The sequence below is a fragment of the Schistocerca americana genome, chromosome 3, assembly GCF_021461395.2.
Source record: "Schistocerca americana isolate TAMUIC-IGC-003095 chromosome 3, iqSchAmer2.1, whole genome shotgun sequence".
Lineage (NCBI taxonomy): Eukaryota > Metazoa > Arthropoda > Insecta > Orthoptera > Acrididae > Schistocerca > Schistocerca americana.
The window spans coordinates 525,357,922-525,380,386 of NC_060121.1; the positions used below are offsets into that span (position 1 = coordinate 525,357,922).

Below are 22,465 nucleotides of genomic sequence, written 5' to 3' on the forward strand. Positions count from 1 at the left end.
TCCACGTGTACTACCAGCATCATTTTCACTACCAAATGAAAACATACAATAAGTTATGAGTTGCTGCATTTAAACAATTGCAAAACCTCATGTCTTATTAAATGATGTTGTAAATACCACAAAATTGCTGACTAGTTTCCTGTAAAATATGTATTTTTGGGGTATGAGGTTTTCCTTCTCTTAGTGACTTTTGTATAGTTAGTGTGTGAAATTGTTGTGAACCAATTGTTGCAACACCAGAGTGTACCTGAATATTTTCATGTCCACAGACTACACAAGTGTTGTGATTATTATTAAGCACTTAAAATTTTATTTTTTTCCATGTATCTGTTGTGACATCAGTTCAACCCTAATCTTTTTTCATATTGATATGAAAATAGAATTTGTGACATAAATAAGAAATAAAACTAGAAAGGCAGGTCACACTAGACTCTCTCTCAACTGTTCCACTGTCAGATAGCAGGTAGGAAAAATGAACACTTAAATATTTCTAGACAAGCTCTTATTTCTCGTATTTTATTGGAGTTGCTATTTCTGCCTTTGTAAGTGGGATTCAAGATTCCATGTTTTGGGGGGGGGGGGGGGGGGCGGGGAGGAGGGAAAGTTGATGACTGAAATCTCATAAAAAGATCTCGCCACAGCAAGAAACATCTTTGTTTTAATGATTGCCACCATAATTTACATGTCATATCCATGACACTCTTGTCGGTTTTTTTTTTGTGATAATATAAAATGAACTGCCCTTCTGTGAACTTCTTCTGTCAGTCCTATCCGGCCAGAATCCCATACTGCGTAGCAGTACTCCAGAAGAGGATGAGCAAGCACAATGTAAGAATATCTTTATAGATTTGGTGCATTGTCTAAGTGTTCCACCAGTAAAACAGTCTTTAGTTTGCCATTTTGTGTGTGATTGTTCCAATTTTAAGTTGTTCATGATTGTAATCCCTAGATATTTAGTTGAATAGACTGCCTTTAAATTTGTGTGCTTTATTGAGTAACTGAAATTTAACGGATTCATTTTAGTAACTCGTGTAGATTCCATCACTTTTTTTTTATTGTTTAGAGTGTCAGTTGCCACTATTTGTAACAAACAAATACCTTGTTGTAATCATTTAAAAATTGGTTTTGATCTTCCAGTAAATTGCAGCATCTTCAAACAATGTAAGATGGATGCTCAGATTGTTTCATATATTTTTTATATAGATTTGGAGCAGCAGAAGGCAGGTGCCACTTCCTTGGGAGTATCTCTTTATGTTGGAGCAAAGTTAAAAATGCTGAAAATTCGATGGATTTTCACTTTAGAACGAAGTTGTGGGCATTTGTTGTCATGTTATATATTGGTTTTTGTCTTGGGCTCTCTGACTGACATTTAACAATTTTTCTGATGTTTCACCAGTGCAAGTGGCTGGCATTGCCAAAAGTTCATCCTCCATCACTCTGCCACCAGCAGTGGAGAGAAAAGCAAACGGGCAAAAAGTTGTAGAGCTTTAATTTCTTCAACACTTAGATTTCTTTATTGTTCTGCTTTCAGTGACAGTGTAATTGCTTGTACACTATTGACTCACATACATATTTTACTGCTGGAATATGTAATGACTGAAAACTTTTGTTTCTAGTAATTTATTAAATATCAGTGTATGAAGCTCTTGCGACCTTAGCATTGTTTAAATGGTTTGTGTGTGTGTGTGTGTGTGTGTGTGTGTGTGTGTGTGTGTGTGTGTGTGACGCATCTGATACATATATACTCTTAAATAATTAAATGTTTTTCTTGGAGCTTGATTTCCTGTGTATATAGTGAAATTGCTTTTGCCTGAATGTGGGAAGATCTCCCTTTACTTATGCAGGGATTCTGTGAAAATTATCATAATTATGTTGTACATTTTTATATTAATGTGCGACAAGAAAAACAGTGCTGTTCCAAATTTTGTTGAGTGACACTTTGAAATGTTACTGATGGGTGGATTTTGTAGGTCCTCCATTTGGGCAACCAGGCTATCCACCACAACCGGGCTATCCGCAGCAGCAGGGTTATCCTGCACCTCCTCCATACACAGCTGGTGGTTTCGTACCTCCACCTGGAGCCCCTCCATACGGTAACGTGCCACCTCCAGCTCCAGGCTTTGCAGCACCAGCTCCACAACCAACTATGTACGGGTCTTACGGAGATGAACCTCTCACTTCAGACAGTGTAGACAATTTTGGATTCAGTGAAAAAACAATACGACATGGTTTCATCAGGTATGGTTTTTGAAATACATGGATCTTTGCAGTGGCATTAAAGTTACTGTAATTTCAGCCATTAAGAATTATTTTGTTATTGATTTAAAATACTGGCATCCACATTAAACACAACCAAATAATATTGTCTACTTATTATTTGCATGTATAAAAGACAATATGCACTAAAAAAGTTTTTATGTAACTTCCAACTGAAGTTGTCACCTTATGTTGCATTTATTTTTAAGCTGACAATTAAGACTTTAACACAAGAAACCATGTAAATAGTTTGTATTTATAAAAAGTTTTGAAGCTGACATCAGTAGTATGACAGTATTATGGTTGTTTTGTAAAATTATATGCTGTACCTTTACAAAATTCACAGCAGTTTTAAGAAACGCCTGGGACTTCTGAGACGCACTCTTGCCAAGGAGTGCTGGCTGAGGAATGCCAATATCTGCGGTACATGTTGTGGATCAGGACTTAATCCCAGTTGAGTCTGTTAAGAAACTTCATTTTAGTCTGACTCTTCAAATTGATAGTCATTCTGGAAACCTGTCTTCAATTCTCATCAGAATGTTCTCATTAAACTTGTTCATCTGCATTTAGTGAGGGTTTCATGATACACCTTCTTATGAAGTTTACAAAAATATTCCATAGCACATGTGCTGTCAGCATCTCAAAATGATGTACATATGTGCTTGCTCTCTTCTTAAAGGAAAAAAGAACTGTAACCCAAGTGAAATCTGGTCTGTAAAGGACAAATGAATGTCTACTTTTGATTCTTTGCCTGGAAAAAAAAATACCTTTTGTCTTGTCATGTGAATAGGTGCATTTAACAGCTGAAGATCATGCACAAACCCACCTGCAACACATCTCCAGGATTCCTTTGAAAAAATGAGGAAGGCCTACTTCAGCATACCTGTTGCCATTGCAAAGAAGAGAGACTACATTGTTTTCGTGACACTCAAGGCTCTTGTTAGAGCAGTAGTAACAGTGTTACTAAAAAATTGTCATTATGTCTTTGAATCAAATTGGAACAGCCATACTTTGTCACTGCTTAGAACTCTGAATATTTATTGTAACCTATTAGAATTAAACATAACAAACATGCCTTGACTCAACTTCAACACTGAGTTCTCTGTTCATGAACTAGATGGTGTGGTCTTCAGACTACATACTTTACTACATACTTTGACACTTCTGTCCCTTGTGAAATGTTGATACAGTATTGGGAAACCCTAGACATGATAAAAACAAGAAATAAGAAAAGGTGACTGCACATAATGTATTGGGCACAGTAAGCTTGGGATTGGTTCATAAATGACAAACTGAGCATAATAAGTCAGACTATAAACTTGACAACTTCGTGTATGTATGAGCTGCAGGTGAGTCTGCGGATTGTTGTATATTTTCATCTTAAAAAGAATTTATTGCGAGAGAATTCATTAAATCAGAAAATGCAATCATAAGCATCACAAAATGCAGTCACTCAAGACACTGACTAATTTACTGTCAGACACACTGCTCTTTTGCGTTGAATAAGATGGGTGGTGGTAAGATAGTAATTTCACTGTCAGGAAGGTGGCAGTTCAAATCCATGTACTAGCATCTGGGTTTTCCTTTTTTTTTTTTTTTTTTTTAATTGCATAAGGAATATGCTAAGGTGCTTCCCTAAGTCAAACTCGTGTTCCATCTCTGTAGACCTTGTTTTTGATGAAATGTAAACCTTAATCCCCAAGGTATAATGCTACTTGCATCTGTGGCATTTTTTATACAACCACACCAATCACCTGGGTCATTCTAAATCGTGAGTACTTCAGCGAGTTCAGCCTTCATTTGGTAGGTACAGGCTTGGCGAACCTAGGTTTCCTGAGCTTGGATACCTGTAACCATCACCAGTCCTCTGTAACTGTGAGCTCTGTGCATGCTTCAGTGATCACTGTGTAGCATGCCAGTGGAGTGTTATACTTCATATGAATCAGAGATATTGGCTTCGTCACCTGGATTTTAAGAGGATATAAACCTCTGTTTAAAAAAATGTGCTATCTCTAGGTGTGCTCCGTGCCAAAGAGATGCAAGTCTGTTGACGCGAAACACTCATTGCCAGGGAACCTGTGGGGCACCTGCTGGATCTCATTTGTATAATGCTTACCCAAGCAAGCAGGGCACTGTCTGGTCACATATCACAGTGGAATGGGTGTACCACTTTAGGGTAATAACACCCAACCTGACAAGAAGCCTCGTGTTGTCATTCCTCTTGATGAAGAGATTATTCCAAATACTTCAATTTATAGAAGTGGAACACACACTACTAGACAGAATATGTTTTTAATAGTGAAAAGGAAAAGAGGTCACTTTTAGAGTGTTTAAAGTTCCTTTATTCAAAGGGTTTAGAGGACATTGCTGGCACCGTAAAATCTATAAAGTGATTGAGAAATGTAACATTGTTGGTTGAAATGTGCAGTTTCCAACAAGCAACAAACCTGGATGCTACGTGCCTCGGTGAATATGGCATTGAAATATCCTACACAAAGACTTGAACTAAAGCAAAGGTGTGTTATGCAGGGATGTTCCATAGTAAGAACTGAAAGATGAGTGGGCTCAAGAAGGTGGATCAGTATAAAATATGAAGAAAAGGGTAGATGGTGAACTGGTGAAATCGGATTCCTTTATGCTTACATTCAGAGTGCAACACTTCCACAGCATACTAAGGTAGTTTTGATTTGCTTAAACAGGATGCACTATATACCCAACCATTGTGTTGTTTTAAATGCCAGCACTTTAAGGGAGATGCTGTTTGAAGCAGGGTTGCTGACAGAGGAGTCATTTGTTCTACATCTACATCCATACTCTGCAAGCCACCTGACGGTGTGTGGCGGAGGGTACCCTGAGTACCTCTATCGGTTCTCCCTTCTATTCCAGTCTCGTATTGTTCGTGGAAAGAAGGATTGTCGGTATGCCTCTGTGTGGGCTCTAATCTCTCTGATTTTATCCTCATGGTCTCTTCGCGAGATATACGTAGGAGGGAGCAATATACTGCTTGACTCTTCGGTGAAGGTATGTTCTCGAAACTTTAACAAAAGCCTGTACCGAGCTACTGAGCGTCTCTCCTGCAGAGTCTTCCATTGGAGTTTATCTATCATCTCCGTAACGCTTTCGCGATTACTAAATGATCCTGTAACGAAGTGCGCTGCTCTCCGTTGCATATTCTCTCTCTCCTATCAACCCTATCTGGTATGGATCCCACACTGCTGAGCAGTATTCAAGCAGTGGGCTAACAAGTGTGCTGTAACCTACTTCCTTTGTTTTTGGATTGCATTTCCTTGGGATTCTTCGAATGAATCTCAGTCTGGCATCTGCTTTACCTACAGTCAACTTTATATGATCATTCCATTTTAAATCACTCCTATTGCGTACTCCCAGATAATTTATGGAATTAACTGCTTCCAGTTGCTGACCTGCTATTTTGTAGCTAAATGATAAGGGATCTATCTTTCTATGTATTCGCAGCACATTACATTTGTCTACATTGAGATTCAATTGCCATTCCTATTGAGATTCAATTGCCATTCCCTGCACCATGCATCAATTTGCTGCAGATCCTCCTGCATTTCAGTACAATTTTCCATTGTTACAACCTCTTGATACACCACAGCATCATCTGCAAAAAGCCTCCAAAATGTATTAATTGCCTGGGGGGGGGGGGGGGGGGGGTCACTCTGTCTGAGCAATGTCTGCTTTGAAGAGAGGAAGGTACGGGAGCTAAAAACAACAAAGGGTGTTCTGTATGGTGAGGCAAAAGAAGTTATAAAGCATTGGAACCTTCCACTTTCACTACTTAGTTTGCTTCAGCCCTCAAAAAAGTGTATAGTTAACCTCAGAATACCAGAAAAGGCCACAATTGCCAAAATTGTAGAGCTTCCAGTACCTGAACACCCAGACTTGGGTAAACAGGCCAGCATTGCCACTGGCACTGCCACGAACGTTCCTATGAAATCTCCTCTGACAAACAGACCTAAAGGAAAACATGAACATCAAAAGAAGACAGGTCAAAAACAGTCACACCACATAAATCTCATTCTATCTGATGGTCCTAATGGTTCTACTTCAGACACAATAGTATACAGTCCGTATGACTCAACCATCTAGGTCCTTGATTAAGCCTCCAACTGTCACTGGATCATCACCCCAGTGGGGAGACAGGGTGAAAGAAAAACCTCCCCATACTACAGCAGAACGTCAATGGATTTAGGATGCATGTAGAGGAATTGAAACACTTAGCTTGGAACATCACCTACACTTTTGTTCACAAGAAACGCACATTTTAACCTTATTGATGCCCCTGTTGTAAGAGTCTATACCCTCCACTGTGAGGGTGACCTGATTGAGGAAAGGGCCAATGGAAGGATTGCTGTATTTATGAATAACGCACATCGCACCTCCACTCTGTCTCTGGTTACTGACTTGTAACCTGCAGTTGAAATTCATATGAGTCAAAGGTTCACCATGTGCTGCCTGTACTTAGCACCCCGAGATGCAATAGATTCTGGGGCTCTCACAGATATTATAGGAAAGCTCCCCCATACATTAGCACCCCAAGATCAATAGATTGTGGCTGCCACAGATATTATAGAACACCTCCCCCAAACATTTCTGTCACTGAGACTTCAGTGCTCATAACATACAGTGGTTCTCAAACTCTGCTTGCACCAGGGGTCTAGTTTCAGGGACCCTCATGATGTGTCAGGGGCATTGTAGATTCTGTTCAGTGGGAAGTTAATGTTGACATTCATTCCAGTGCCCACTTCTCACTACCAGATGGACCAATCCTTGAAAGCAAGCTGCCAAGATGGATGGTAACAGAGCAAACTGGATGCCTCTCAGCCAGCTGGTTGTGTTTTAAAACTGAGACAACATTCAGGAATGAGTGGATCACATCTCCTATGTCACCCATCGAGCTACTGACTTATCTGCCCTAAAGTAGTCAGGTCTGCATAGAAGGCACCTTGTATCTTGGTGGACCAAGGAGTGCAGCTCAGCAATCTTTGTCAGGTGTACAGGTCTGCAACGATTTCAGTTCTGCCCAATAGCAGAAAACCTCACAGCTTTTAGAGTAGTGAGAACCAAGAGCTCAACACGTAATCAATGAGAGCAAGAGAAGGTTCTGGCAAGTGTTCCTGGACTCTGTCAACTGCTCCTTTTGTTCTACGAAAGTATGGGAAACCATCGGAGGAGTTCTGGTAAATGCAGTCAATTACTTATAGCAGCATTACTGAAGCAGGGGTGTCTCCAAACAGTGCCCAGATACATTGCCCGAACAGTGGGTACTGCCACTACCAGCCAAGATATAGAGTTCTGCTGCTGCTGCCAACCATGGAGGGGGCAAGGTGGACTTCAAATAGAACAAAACTGAGTCAAACAACTGCCCTTTCCCCATGCAGGAGTTCTATTTGGCACTGCCAGAGGCTGGTGATACTTTGCCTGGTCATAACCAAATCCATTTCAGTATGCTGTGTACCTTGCAAACAGCCCCAAAGAAAATTTTCCTAGAATGTTTTAATTCAATATGCAGGCGGTAAAATTTCCCTACTGGTGGAGACAGACAACTTTGAGACCACTCCTCAAACCAGGAAAGGACTGAAAGGTTTGTCACAGCATCAGTATCTTAATGAACTGTGTAGAGAAGACCTTGGAAAGAATGTCAACTGTTGTTTGGTCTGAACATTAGAGACCTAGCCATTATGTGGGGATTCAGGACATATTGGTCCACTTCAGCAACCTGACCCTGAAGGTGGCTATCCAGCTGCCTTTCATTCATAGCATTGTATGGGAATACTTTTTGGTGTCAATAAAGCATACGATATTCTAGGACAGCTCCACCAATGGGGCTTTTGTGCCCACCTAACTGTGTTCGTTCAGCACTTGTGACCGAAACCCATTTTTAGGTACAAAGTTGATGACGTACTGTCAGCCCATGCAATGCTCCTTAATTATGGAAGTTTTTGCAATTTTTTGTTCTCCTTCCACACTGCTACAGCAATTCTGCAAATTAAGGAGATTTGTGGAGTGGGCTGTGAAGACAGGTTTTTAAATTTTCTGCAGATAGTGTGTGTGTGTGTGTGTGTGTGTGTGTGTGTGTGTTAAATTGTACTTGCCATATTTTAAATTTGCTTGACTTGCATAAGAGGGGACACTGTTACACATTTTTTGGGCCTCATTTTGTATTCAAAACTGTTATCGCACCTAAGTGACCCAGAACTCAGAAAGCACTAATTGTCTTAAAGTGCCTTAGCCACAGGTCTTGGCAGAGAACAGGGTGTGTCTGCTGAAGTTTCATATGACTTTTTTTTTTATGAGATCATGGGTGCTCAGTATAAAATTCAGCAATAGCTTCTTACTTGAAGGACATAGTAGCTATCCACCATGAGGGGATCCGGCTGGCCACTGCTGCCTACAGGACCAGCACCATACCCAGTCTCTGTACCGAGACTAGAGAAGCGCCACTCATTTTGGCAACTTAGGGTGCATCAAGTACATGATTTCCTTGCTGCCCCCAACCCACCGCCATATTGTACTGTTGAACATCCATCAATACAATACCTTTTCAGAACACCTTTTCTCAAATTGTACATCAGCAACAAGGCCTTTTGGAATCCATGTGAAGCACATGGTGAAGTAACTTGCTGTGGGAAAAGTACAAACCCCAATGCAGCATTAAAATCAAATCCCTCCCTGGTTACTGCAGAGACCCAGTTTAGGGGAAGTCCTGCACATAGTTGTAGTACAATGTTTTAGGACATTTTGAACGATCACAACTACTATCCAACTGCATTGGTTGAGTTGTAATTGATAGTGTAAATACAGTCATATGTTCTAAAACTATGTGGAATGTTATGAGGAATTTTAAATGTGTGGGTGAGATGGGGAGAAAGTGAGCTTAACTTTTCCAAATTTACAATATTTTAGACATTTGTTTCTACTAATTTTTGTAAGGACTCTGATAACCTTGCTGTTGAGTGCCCATTACATGCATGCAGAGAGAGAGAGAGAGAGAGAGAGAGAGAGAGAGAGAGAGAGAGAGAGAGAGAGAGAGAGACTCTTTTCTGTTTGCTCCATTGTTGGAATTAGCTAGGCACATGGCAGCACTTAGTATGAAGATCTGACAACTCAAAGCGTGTTGCAGTCACACATTTCTAGTACGCTAATTGCTGGCAGAAAACACACAGGCGAGGATGATATTGCCAGGTGGCTTCTCAAAGACATTGAGAATGGAGGAGAATTCAGTGATGAAAGTGATTAAGAAGAAACTTCCCCTGTTTTCACTGATAAAAGTTCTAGTGAATCAGAATCTAATGATGGAGTGGAATAGACACGCACAAATTGTAGCGAATACGTGGAAAGTTTATCTTGATGGCGACAGTGATCCCATGAAGTTTCCTTTTTCCGTCACGCAACAAAGTTTCGCCATTCCTCATGGTGTTTGACTCCACTTACAAAACTCAATGTGCACTCATGTAGGGATGGTTCATTACAAGAATTTAAAGTTTTTCTTGGTGTAATATTGAGCATCACGTTGAATTTGATGGCAGAATTATTTTACAGAAGTCTGGCTAGAACGATGTTCATTTTTCAAGGAAGTCTTTTTCTCATCTCTAGTGTTTATTTTTTCCAAGTATTTTGGATGCCACATTTAGTTCCACATGCCATAGCTCAGTAGTGTCAACATAAGAATGAGTAAGGTGAAGAATGTTATTGAGTATATTGATAGTAGATGCAAGTAACCTTCTGTACCAAAAATAAATGTGGCTATAGATGATAACACAGTAGAATTCAAAGAAAAAATTCAATTAAAGTGCTACAATCCAAAGAAGCCAACAAAGTGGGGTTTAAGAATTTTCTGTCTGAGTGAGTCAGAAAATGGTTATGTTTTTTCTCACGTTCCATGTTACGGAAAGAAAACTACAGAAAGGCTCATTGATCCTGATTTACCATTTGCAACCTGAATAGTGGTTCATTTGGCACAGCAGTTACTAGCTTCTGCAGGTGGTTCAGGCTATCACATCTTTACTGACAGGTTGTACACAAGCCCTTAACTTTCTCAGGAATTGTACAAAATGAAATTTCATCTAAAATGTACAGTTCTGCCTTCTAAGGAGGATTTTCCATGCGATTCAGAGAACAAGAGTTATGTGCCTATCAAAGTGAGATGAAAATTACTTGTCTTTCATTCTGTGATAAGAGGTTAGTGATTATGTTGAGTACATTCATTGGTCATCAAACCTAATTGGTTACTGGTTATCAGAGGAAAGAGCCTGTGTGGTTCCTGAAACCCATTGTTATTTTGGAATACACAAAGTTTATGGGAGGAGCAGACAAGGCTGATCAGTACTTAAATTGCTATGGTTTTACAAGATCATACAAGTAGTGGAAAAAATTGTTTTTCTGGTTGATTGAAGTTGCTGTATTGAACATCTATATTCTTTATCCAATGGACAAAAAGGAATGCGGAGAAAAACTGACACATCTTTGTTATAGAAGAAATGTAATTGAATAGTGGTTGGCCAGGTGGGCAATACGAATTCAAAGAAATATAAAGACCATCATCTGACACATACAGAACGGAAAGAAAATCAACAAAGGATTGCACGATTTGCAGCAAACCCAGGAGGAACAAGATAAACACCGTATTTACTCGAATCTAAGCCGCACTTTTTTTCCGGTTTTTGTAATCCAAAAAACCGCCTGCGGCTTAGAATCGAGTGCGAAGCAAGCGGAAGTTCTGAAAAATGTTGGTAGGTGCCGCCATAACTAACTTCTGCCGTCGAATATATGTAGTGCTACACAGGCATCCTTTGTAGGCACAAAGATAAATACTGGTGCCAAAACCTCTGCGTCAGTAAATAAAATTTAAAAAAAAATTGGAAGACGAGCTTTTTTTCTCCGCCCGAGTTTCGACCACTGCATTTTCATACATTATCCAACGAAGTAAATACAAATTCCGTATTGTTCATCTTCGAATGTAGCAGAATTTCAATGTACTACGAAAATCCGACTGGCAAGACTGGGATTTTTGTCAATATGGCCAACTCTACGTTCTGAACTTTTTCCTACCTGTGAGAAGAGATGGTTGCTAATAGGAACCTGATGAAATGTGAATCACATGCAGTATTCTCTTCACCATAAGAATAATATGAATATAAACATTTTGCTATGTATTCTTTCATGTTTGCTTCTATCTCATTTAAATCCTGTCTGCCTAATAAACTACGAAACTAGAGTGAGACAACAGCAAACGCGGAAGAATATAAGTACTGTGTCATGTTTATATTCGTATTACTCTTATGCCTAATAGTGATACAGTCAGAAATGAAGCACGGCAACTGACTAGATTTTTAAATCTAAGATGACTAATTTCTGTGCAGAATTTGATGTACTAAAGAAGAGGCCGCAAAGATTTTCAAACGGAGAAAAATTTTCGCCAAACTCTCGTTCAGAACATGTTCTATCATACGCAGTCTATTATTTGGTTCTTGTTGATCATTATCAAAGAAAGCAGCAGTGTAAGTAACAACAAATAGCAGTCTCTTGCCATTGTTTCGCTAATTAGACGATTTCTCTCTTTTTTTTAATTGTAGGCGGCGGTAGTGCGCACAAAAGCAAGCCATGCTGCGAGCAGCGACAGGCCGTAAACACGCACTATCAGAATGCGACAAACAATGCATGACACAGTATAGTAATGCATTTTCAACTTAGAGTGACTGACGTAAACACCTATAACGTAGAAAACGGCACTTATCAGATCAAAGCAAAATAAGCAATCGATTCAAACCAGACGAAGCACGTGAAAAAGGATGGGTATCCTTATAAATACGGACGGAGCGCCTGACGCATAGCAATGGCTACCTGGTAAAGCTTAACTGCTAAGCTTACAACTCGAACCAAACTACCGTAGCTGTATCGTCATTCATTCGACCTAAATTGTCTCATATTACAATGGACCAACTTTGTTTCGATTTGGAGGTTCAGCCTAAAACTTTTCTCTCCCCTTGAATTTCGAGGCTCAAATTTCAGGTGCGGCTTAGATTTGAGAATTTTTTTTTTCTTTATTTCGAGGCTCATTTTTCAGGTGCGGCTTTGATTCAAGTGAGGCTTAGATTCGAGTAAATACGGCAATTTTCTACTGCAAAAACGTGCAAGAGGGAGCCTGGACTTCATGTAGGTGAATGTTTTAAGAAGTACTATACAAAACAAATTGTTGTTGTTGTTGTTGTTGTTGTTGCTGCTGTGGTCTTCAGTCCTGAGACTGGTCTGATGCAGCTCTCGATGCTACTCTATCCTGTGCAAGCTTCTTCATCTCCCAGTACCTACTGCAACCTACATCCTTCTGAATCTGCTTAGTGTATTCTTCTCTTGGTCTCCCTCTATGATTTTTACCCTCCACACTGCCCTCCAATACTAAATTGGTGATCCCTTGATGCCTCGGAACATGTTCTACCAACCGATCCCTTCTTCTAGTCAAGTTGTGCCACAAACTCCTCTTCTCCCCAATTCTGTTCAATACCTCCTCATTAGTTATGTAATCTACCCATCTAATCTTCAGCATTCTTCTGTAGCACCACATTTCGAAAGCTTCTATTCTCTTCTTGTCCAAACTATTTACAGTCCATGTTTCACTTCCATACATGGCTACACTCCATACAAATACTTTCAGAAACGACTTCCTGACACTTAAATCTATACTTGATGTTAACAAATTTCTCTTCTTCAGAAACGCTTTCCTTGCCATTGTCAGTCTACATTTTATATCCTCTCTACTTCGACCATCATCAGTTATTTTGCTCCCCAAGTAGCAAAACTCCTTTACTACTCTAAGTGTCTCATTTCCTAATCTAATTCCCTCAGCATCACCCGACTTAATTAGACTACATTCCATTATCCTTGTTTTGCTTTTGTTGAAGTTCATCTTATATACTCCTCTCAAGACACTGTCCATTCCATTCAACTGCTCTTCCAAGTCCTTTGCTGTCTCTGACAGAATTACAATGTTATCGGCGAACCTCAAAGTTTTTAATACCTACTCCGAATTTTTCTTTTGTTTCCTTTACTGCTTGCTCAATATACAGATTGAATAACATCGGGGAGAGGCTACAACCCTGTCTTACTTCCTTCTCAACCACTGCTTCCCTTTCATGTCCCTCGACTCTTATAACTGCCATCTGGTTCCTGTACAAATTGTAAATAGCCTTTCGCTCCCTGTATTTTACCCCTGCCACCTTCAGAATTTGAAAGAGAGTATTCCAGTCAACATTGTCAAAAGCTTTCTCTAAGTCTACAAATGCTAGAAATGTAGGTTTGCCTTTCCTTAATCTTTCTTCTAAGATAAGTCGTACGGTGAGTATTGCCTCACGTGTTCCAGTATTTCTACGGAATCCAAACTGATCTTCCCCAAGGTTGGCTTCTACTAGTTTTTCCATTCGTCTATAAAGAATTCGTGTTAGTATTTTGCCGCTGTGGCATATTAAACTGATCATTTGGTAATTTTCGCATCTGTCAACACCTGCTTTCTTTGGGATTGGAGTTGTTATATTCTTCTTGAAGTCTGAGGGTATTTTGCCTGTCTCATACATCTTGCTCAGCAGGTGGTAGAGTTTAGTCAGGACTGGCTCTCCCAAGGCCGTCAGTAGTTCCAATGGAATGTTTCCTACTCCGGGGGCCTTGTTTTGGCTCAGGTCTTTCAGTGCTCTGTCAAACTCTTCACGCAGTATCGTATCTCCCATTTCATCTTCATCTACATCCTCTTCCGTTTCCATAATATTGTCCTCAAGTACATCGCCCTTGTATAGACCCTCTATATACTCCTTCCATCTTTCTGCTTTCCCTTCTTCGCTTAGAACTGGATTTCCATCTGAGCTCTTGATATTCATACAAGTGGTTCTCTTTTCTCCAAAGGTCTCTTTAATTTTCCTGTAGGCAGTATCTATCTGACGCCTAGTGAGATAAGCCTCTACATCCTTAGATTTTTCCTCTAGCCATCCCTGCTTAGCCATTTTGCACTTCCTGTCTATTTCATTTTTGAGACGTTTGTATTCCCTTTTGCCTGCTTCATTTACTGCATTTTTATATTTGCTCCTTTCACAACTTAAATTCAATATTTCTTCTGTTACCCAAGGATTTCTACTAGCCCTCGTCTTTTTACCTACTTGATCCTCTGCTGCCTTCACTACTTCATCCCTCAAAGCTACCCATTCTTCTTCTACTGTATTTCTTTCCCCCATTCCTGTCAATTGTTCCCTTATGCTCTCCCTGAAACTCTGTACAACCTCTGGTTCTTTCAGTTTATCCAGGTCTCATCTCCTTAAATTCCCACCTTTTTGCAGTTTCTTCAGTTTTAATCTACAGTTCATAACCAATAGATTGTAGTCAGAGTCCACATCTGCCCCTGGAAATGTCTTACAATTTAAAACCTGGTTCCTAAATCTCTGTCTTACCATTATATAGTCTATCTGATACCTTTTAGTATCTCCAGGGTTCTTCCATGTATACAACCTTCTTTCATGATTCTTAAACCAAGTGTTAGCTATGATTAAGTTGTGCTCTGTGCAAAACTCTACCAGGCGGCTTCCTCTTTCATTTCTTAGCCCCAATCCATATTCACCTACTACGTTTCCTTCTCTCCCTTTTCCTACACTCGAATTCCAGTCACCCATGACTATTAAATTTTCGTCTCCCTTCACTATCTGAATAATTTCTTTTATTTCATCATACATTTCTTCAATTTCTTCGTCATCCGCAGAGCAAGTTGGCATATAAACTTGTACTACTGTAGTAGGTGTGGGCTTCGTATCTAACTTGGCCACAATAATGTGTTCACTATGCTGTTTGTAGTAGCTTACCCGCATTCCTATTTTCCTATTCATTATTAAACCTACTCCTGCATTACCCCTATTTGATTTTGTGTTTATAACCCTGTAGTCACCTGACCAGAAGTCTTGTTCCTCCTGCCACCGAACTTCACTAATTCCCACTATATCTAACTTTAACCTATCCATTTCCCTTTTCAAATTTTCTAACCTACCTGCCTGATTAAGGGATCTGACATTCCACGCTCAGATCCGTAGAATGCCAGTTTTCTTTCTCCTGATGACGACATCCTCTTGAGTAGTCCCCGCACGGAGATCCGAATGGGGGACTATTTTAGCTCCGGAATATTTTACCCAAGAGGACACCATCATCATTTAATCATACAGTCAAGCTGCATGCCCTTGGGAAAAATTACGGCCGTAGTTTCCCCTTGCTTTCAGCCGTTCGCAGTACCAGCACAGCAAGGCCGTTTTGGTTATTGTTACAAGGCCAGATCAGTCAATCATCCAGACTGTTGCTCTTGCAACTACTGAAAAGGCTGCTGCCCCTAATTGTTTTTCTGGTTGATTGAAGTTGCTGTAGTGAACATCTATATTCTTTATCCAATGGACAAAAATGAATGCGAAGAAAAACTGACACACCTTTTTATAGAATAAATATAATTGAATAGTAGTTGGCCAGGTGGGGAATACGAATTCAAAGGAATATAAAGGCCATCATCTGACAAATACAGAACGGAAAGAAAATCAACAAAGGATTGCACGATTTGCAGCAAACCCAGGAGGAAGAAGAGAAACAATTTTCTACTGCGAAAACGTGCAAGAGGGAGCCTGGACTTCATGTAGGTGAATGTTTTAAGAAGTACTATACAAAACAAATTATAAACATCTATTAACAAACACCAGTGTAATTTCAGAAAAAGTGCAAAAGAAAACAGTTGTCAAGTGGTGATGTATTGCATTTTATTCTTCTGAAACAGTAGCGTAATAACTCTTAATCTCTTACCTCCTTAGCTGCATAAAATAACATTCAGGAGAACACTATGAGCAGAAAAATTGGATTCTTTTTCCTAACCATCTAGTTTGGTGTTAAAAGTTACAAAGCCTTACTGTGCAGCAAAGGGCACATTTTGGTCTGTGACTGCTTCGCAGAGCACACTAACTAAAGATGCTCCACTGCTTTAAAGGGTTGCTAGTTGGTCTCTCTCTCTCTCTCTCTCTCTCTCTCTCTCTCTCTCTCTCTCGACAGGCCACCTAAGCCTGCTGCCCTAACTTCCCTCCTTCAGCATTTCCTCCCTCCCTCCCTCCCCCCCCCTCCTCGGTATTTTAATGCCCATGACTCCTTGTGCAGTAGCACTTGTTCGCCTTGTTGGGGTCTCCTTGTAGACTAGTTTCTTGCAGACCATGAACTGCTCTTTCTTAATGATGGTTCCTGTACCGATTTTAGTGTCGCTTATGGCACTTTTTCTGCCATTGAATTTTTGCTCATTTCCCCTCATCTTTTCTCTTCATTTCACTCATCACCATGTGATGACCTCTGCAGTAGTGACCAGTTTCCATTGTTTCTCTCAGTGACACCATCTGGTCAGTTTTCTTCGACCTTCAGAAGACCTACGATACAGCTTGGTGCCATCACATCTTTTTCAACTCCATGAGTGGGGGTCTTCAGGGTGCCCTCCTGATTTTTATTCGCCACCTTCTGTCTAACTAGTCATTCAGAGTTTGGGTTGGCACTGTTCTTGGCACTCTGTGGACCCAGAAGAATGGCATTCCACGTGATTGCATACGCACATTAATTCTTTTCCCCATTACTTATAATGGACTCGTGGCCTTCGTTGGTCACCCCTATTCTGTATGTGACGATTTCTGTATCTAGGATAGTTCCCACTCAGCAGCCTCTGTGGAGTGACAGCTCCCAGGTGCCATACACACACTTCCATGTGGACCCTCTCATGTGGTTGTGGTTAAATTGGGGGTAGTGCATTTCTACCACTGTACTAAGGTCCATCCCAATCAGGAGCTCTATTTCAATGTCCAACACTTGACCATGGTCACCCAGCTCAATTTTTTTGGATCCTCCTTTTGACAACATTCTTACTTGGTTGCACCATATCAGCCTTCTGATGTTGATGTTTTTGTAAACTCAGTGTTCATTTCCTTACCTGTACCTGTTGGTGTGCAAGCTTTTCTCTGCTATTATGGGGCCTTAGTTCTGTCCTATGTGGACTATGGTTGTCAAGTTTATGGCTCAGCTGCCCCTTCCACTCTGCCTACCACCATCGTGGTACCAGTGCCTTCCGCACTAACCCTGTTGACAGTCTTCCAGTTAACAGTGGATCTCCAGCCCCCCTCTTTCGGTTCGGCAGGCCCAGGTTCTTGTTTCCTACACAGTTGCTGTCCGCTCATTCCCTGCTCACCCCTCTCTTACTCTGTTCTTTAAAGGGTTTCAGGATGTCACCTGCTCGCTGCCTGCCCACGGGTGGGTTTGCTGATCGGGCTCTGCCTCACTTCTCTCTGTAGCAATTTCATCGCCCCTCTTTGTCCTGTTACCCATGCACTTTCCCGAACACCGCCCCATATTTTTTTGACCCTGGATTCAGATGGATCCCTTCCAAAGTCTAAAAGCCTCTGTGGCTCCAATAGCATTGTGTTTGTTCTGCTCACTCTTAACAAGAGTTTCAGGATGCTGTTGTTTTTTCCAGTGGTGTAAAACACCAATTACAAGGGCTACACCCTCAGTTCTTTGGTTGCACAGAACCCATCTCTTGCCTGCCAAGTGTAGTGTGATTACTGCAGAACTGATAGCCATTATCTGGGCCCTCTGTTTTATCAGTCAGTCATTTCTCACCAGAGTTTTATTATATATGGACTCAACATGTGGCCTTCAGGGTATTGCCTGGCATTTTTCCCACCACTCCTCGATCTCTGCCATCCACAACCTCCGTGCAGCTTGTGCAGTTGATTTTCTTTGCACTGACTTTTAGGGGCTGTCCCCGTCTAGAAAACATCGTGAAATTTATGGGAATCCCATCATGAAGCATTCTTCCCTCCACCTCCGCCTCTTTGCAGTTGCTGGGCCCCTCACAGTGACCCATATTTTGCTGGCCTGCCCCTTCTTTTGGCCATTTACACTAAATACGCTCTTCCACTCTCCTTTGATGTGAGCAGAGGACCCTTGCATGAATGTGTCTGTCTGTTTCTTTCCCCCCCCCCCCCCCCCTCCCCCTCCCCCTGTGAAAGTGTTTTGTCCTCCCAAAATTAAGTACCTGAATTTCCTTCTGGAATTGGAGTCCTTCTGTTATCATTGGTGATGGTTTGGGAAGCCTTGGGACTTGCCTCCACAATGGCCAGTTTCTGCTCTCTACTTTTCCCCATGTTTTGTGTGGTTTATTGTACCATTTTGTTTCCCCTTTCCACGTGTCATCTTCATCTGGTTGTCATGATTGTGGTATTGTGTGAGTATTGGGATGGGTCGGCGGTGGTGCCAGCACCCTGAAATGCATAGAACCTCTGTGGCACTCCCTGCTAATGCGCTATTCTTCTCTGTTCTTTACTCTTCCTACTGCCATGGTGTTCCTTCTGCCGCTTTGTTTGCCCATTTTTCTTTCCCATGGACTGGACTGGACTGTGCTGCTGCTGCTGCTGCTGCTGATCCTCCCATAGTTTCTGCCCCGTAGATTGTGGGACTGATGACCTGGTTATTTGGTACCCTTCCTCCCCCCCCCCCCCCCCCTCCTTTCCCAAATCAATCAACCAACTGACTAGTTATATTATATTGAATTTTAAATTCCCCAGATGTGAGAAATTTATCAGTTGGAGGTTTCTCTTAATGTGTAAAGAGCAACTTGGTGACATTATTGGTGGTAAAGGGCACAGTGATGCATATTTTTAAATGAATTAGGTGTATGATATGAAATATCACCTAGAAATGAGATTCTTATTGGTTTTACTTGTATAAAGTTTTTGTACAAGTATGTCTTGATATTCATTTCTGACTACTATATACTTTAACTTACTATGTTTAGTAGCAATAGAGTGGATGCTGCTACTGAATTTTTCTTCTTTCAGGAAAGTCTATGGTATCTTGATGTGCCAGCTGGCTGTGACAACTGCCTTCATTGCACTTTTCCTTTATCATCTTCCAACCAAGAGATATGTGCAGACACATCAAGGTATTTTCTGGGCAGCCTTTATTGTGGTGATTGTTACACTCATAGCCATGTCCTGCTGCACAAATGTAAGGAGAAAGGCTCCAACGAATTTCATCTTCTTGTTCATTTTCACAATTGCTGAGAGTGTACTGCTTGGTGTGGCTGCTTCGACTTATGATGCTGAAGCAGTAAGTACTGTTGTTGAGTTTTTTAAGTATTTGTATTACATTAATTTTTGTATATGTGTAGTTAACTGTGTGTGTGGGTGTGTGTAAATAATAGAGATGGTGCCCCTCCACGCCCGCACCAACGTGGTGACCAAACCAAAAGTTCTACGGTCACCTCCGTAAACATGTTAGTTATCTAGTAAGTGGATCACAGGATGCTGGGCTGTGATGTTGTCCGTGCGTCTGGGTAAGACTACGCATTAACACGGTCCATCAGGTGATAGATAGTGGACGAAACGCGAGTGAGGGTAGCAATTTGAAGAGCAGAGGGGAAAAAAGTGCCATGGCTCGTGCCGTGGGAAAAAAACCTCTGCGACAGTGGGATGGGTAGTAAGAGCAGTAGTGGCTTACTAGCTGCAATAGTTCATGCAAGGTTGGATTTGTTAGTATAGGTATCATGCATCATTACCATGACAAGCGATGGCGATGTGTCCCAGTTGCTGCAGCTGCTACATTTCTGGAACAATAAAGATCGTTATACAGTAGTGGGAGATCGGCCATAGATCATCTCACTGTGTGGGTGATGTGTGGAGCTTGTCTGCATGTAGAGTGCGGTACGGCTTCCCTGTGTGGTGCCAGTTATTCAGCAGTGTATTTCAGCTGGATATCCAGTAATTGCATCTGATTAACAGGGGCTCGCCTGTACCGTTATGTTTGTGTATGCTTGGCCATAGATGTTATGTCCTTACAAGTATGTCTTTTGGTCTTTTATGTTTCCATCTATGGTTGTGGTCGTAGTTCCCCAGATTCAGAATAAACGGGTTCTGCGAATGTCTGGAGTTTCTGTATAGTCTTGTGGTGAGTTTGTGGATTACCTCCGTGAGAGTCTCAAGTCGGTATTCCCGGTAAAGGTCTGCGATGCGTGTGTATCGTGGAGCATTGCTTATGATTTTGAGTACTTTGTTTTGTATGAGCTGCAGGCGTGTAGGCGCAGCGTATCCCCAGACAGGAGCTGCGTACGTCATCAGGGGTCGGATAAGTGTCATGTACATGGACCTTGACACCCTTCTGTTCAGTGTGCTACGCCTGTTGAGCATAGGATAGAGCTGTTTGAGCCTCGCACTAGCTCGGTTGGTCATGTGTTGTATGTGGGGGGGGGGGGGGGCCCCCAGAGTAATTTCCGGTCCAGCCAGACACCGAGATATTTGACTTTCTCGCGGAAACGTATTGGGCGTGCATGTAGAGTTATTGGTCTGCAGTAGCGGTGTTTGCGCAGTTGCTTCGGTCTTCTAGTGAACAGAACGGCTTCGCACTTGTCGACATTTACTCTAACACGCCATTTCTCCAACCAAGGCTCAGCCACTTTGATGCAGTCTGTAGGCGTGACGTAATGTTTGATGGTTTCCAATCTTGCGCAAGGATGGCTGTGTCATCTGTGTAGATTGCCATTGTTGTGTTGTGTGGGGTTGGGAGATCTTTTATGTAGAGGTTAAACAGTAGGGGCCCTAGGATGCTTCCCTGGGGTACTCCTGCGTGTATACTGTGTCGTGTTGATTGTTTTCCGTGCATGTCATTGTTGAAACTCCTGTCTGTGAGGTATGAGTGTATTAGACGCAGGAGCCCGTCGGGGAATCCCGCGTCGCTGAGTTTGCGGATGAGGCCGTTGTGACATAGACGGTCGAAAGCCTTTTCGATGTCCAGGAACACCGCCCCTGTAGCTTTGTTTATGTTGAAACCATATGTTATATGTTCAACGACCCGTAGAAGTTGTTGTGTTGTGGAGTGGTGATTCCTGAAGCCGAATTGCTCCGGTCTCAGGATGTCTGTTATGCAGTGCCTAGTGATGCGTTTGAGAATCACCTTCTCAACAATCTTGCTGAGCGAGCTCAGAAGGCTGATGGGTCAGTAATTTTGTGGGAGGCTGTGGTCTTTCCCTGGCTTCCTGAACATCGGGACCTTGGCCGTCTTCCAAAAGGCGGGGAAGTGTTGTTTTAGTATGGCATTCGTTATGTGTGTTAGGTACTCAGTTGCTTTATCCGTGAACTCCTGGAGGACACGGTTTTGAATGCCATCATGACCAGGGGCTTTCTTAGCAGCGGAATGCATTATAGCCCAGGAGACTTCGGCTGTGCTAGCATGTCGAATGTCGTCGCGCAATGGTTGGGCTAGAATGCGTGTAACCTCTTGGTCAGTATCAAGTGTGAACACTGGATCTGATGGTACCAGGTTCAGTGTGAATGATGCTGCAAGTGTTTGGGCCATTAGTTCTGCTTTCTCTTCTGCTGAGTATGCAGGTCCGTCAGGCCCTTGAAGCGTTGGGGTGTATATTTTCTCCCTGTTGAAGTGTCGGGCTTGTTGCCACACGCCAGGTCGTGCGGTGTCCAGCCCTTCTAGTGTTTGGTTCCACTGTTGTGTTCTATGTGTTTGTATTTTATCGTGTATGATGCCCTGTAGCCTGTTAATGTGCCGTTTGAAGTACGGACGCCTGGTGCGCTGCCATTGTCACCTGAGGCAATTCCTTATTGAGATTAGGCCCAGGATTTCCTGGGGCAGGGCTGCGCTGTGTTGTTGTGAGGTGCGATTGGGTATGGTGCCTGCCATTGCATCCTGGACGGCGTTAGTGAGGGTTTCTACTGCCTCGTCAATTTATGCTGTTTCATTAATTTCGTGTATAGGTGGGATGTGGCTATCGAGCGTTTGCTTGAACAATGTCCAATTCTCACACCGTAGTCCCACATCTTGCGTTGTTCCATGTGCTGCAATGTTTCCTCAATGTATAGTATTACAGGTTGGTGGTTTGAGTGCAGATCGTTTCCAACGGCAATGTTGAGTGTCGATGTAATGCCCTTTGCGTTCAGATCTCCAGCGACTATTACTCGCGGTGAAATGTTGAGTAATGTGCTGATATCGCGTGTTGAAATGCCTACAGGGCTGTTGTATACCGATATCAGTGTGGTGTAGGCTCCATTGAACTTGACTCTGACGGCCGTAGCCTCGATTATTTTCCAGTTCAGGGAGCTCTGTGTTTGTGTGCTCAATGTCTTTGTGTATGACGATTGCAGTTCCA

General features: G+C 41.9%; 1 protein-coding gene across 2 annotated transcripts in view; it reads left to right on the top strand.

Annotated features, from left to right (window-relative positions):
* Positions 1-22,465, top strand: part of LOC124605497 (protein lifeguard 1-like) — a 44,718-nt gene that overhangs the window by 11,671 nt on the left and 10,582 nt on the right. For both annotated transcript variants that reach the window (XM_047137226.1, XM_047137225.1), the window contains exons 3-4: positions 1,971-2,238; positions 19,149-19,419. In XM_047137226.1, coding sequence (XP_046993182.1) covers positions 1,971-2,238; positions 19,149-19,419 — 539 coding nt within the window. The remainder of the gene's footprint in view (positions 1-1,970; positions 2,239-19,148; positions 19,420-22,465) is intronic.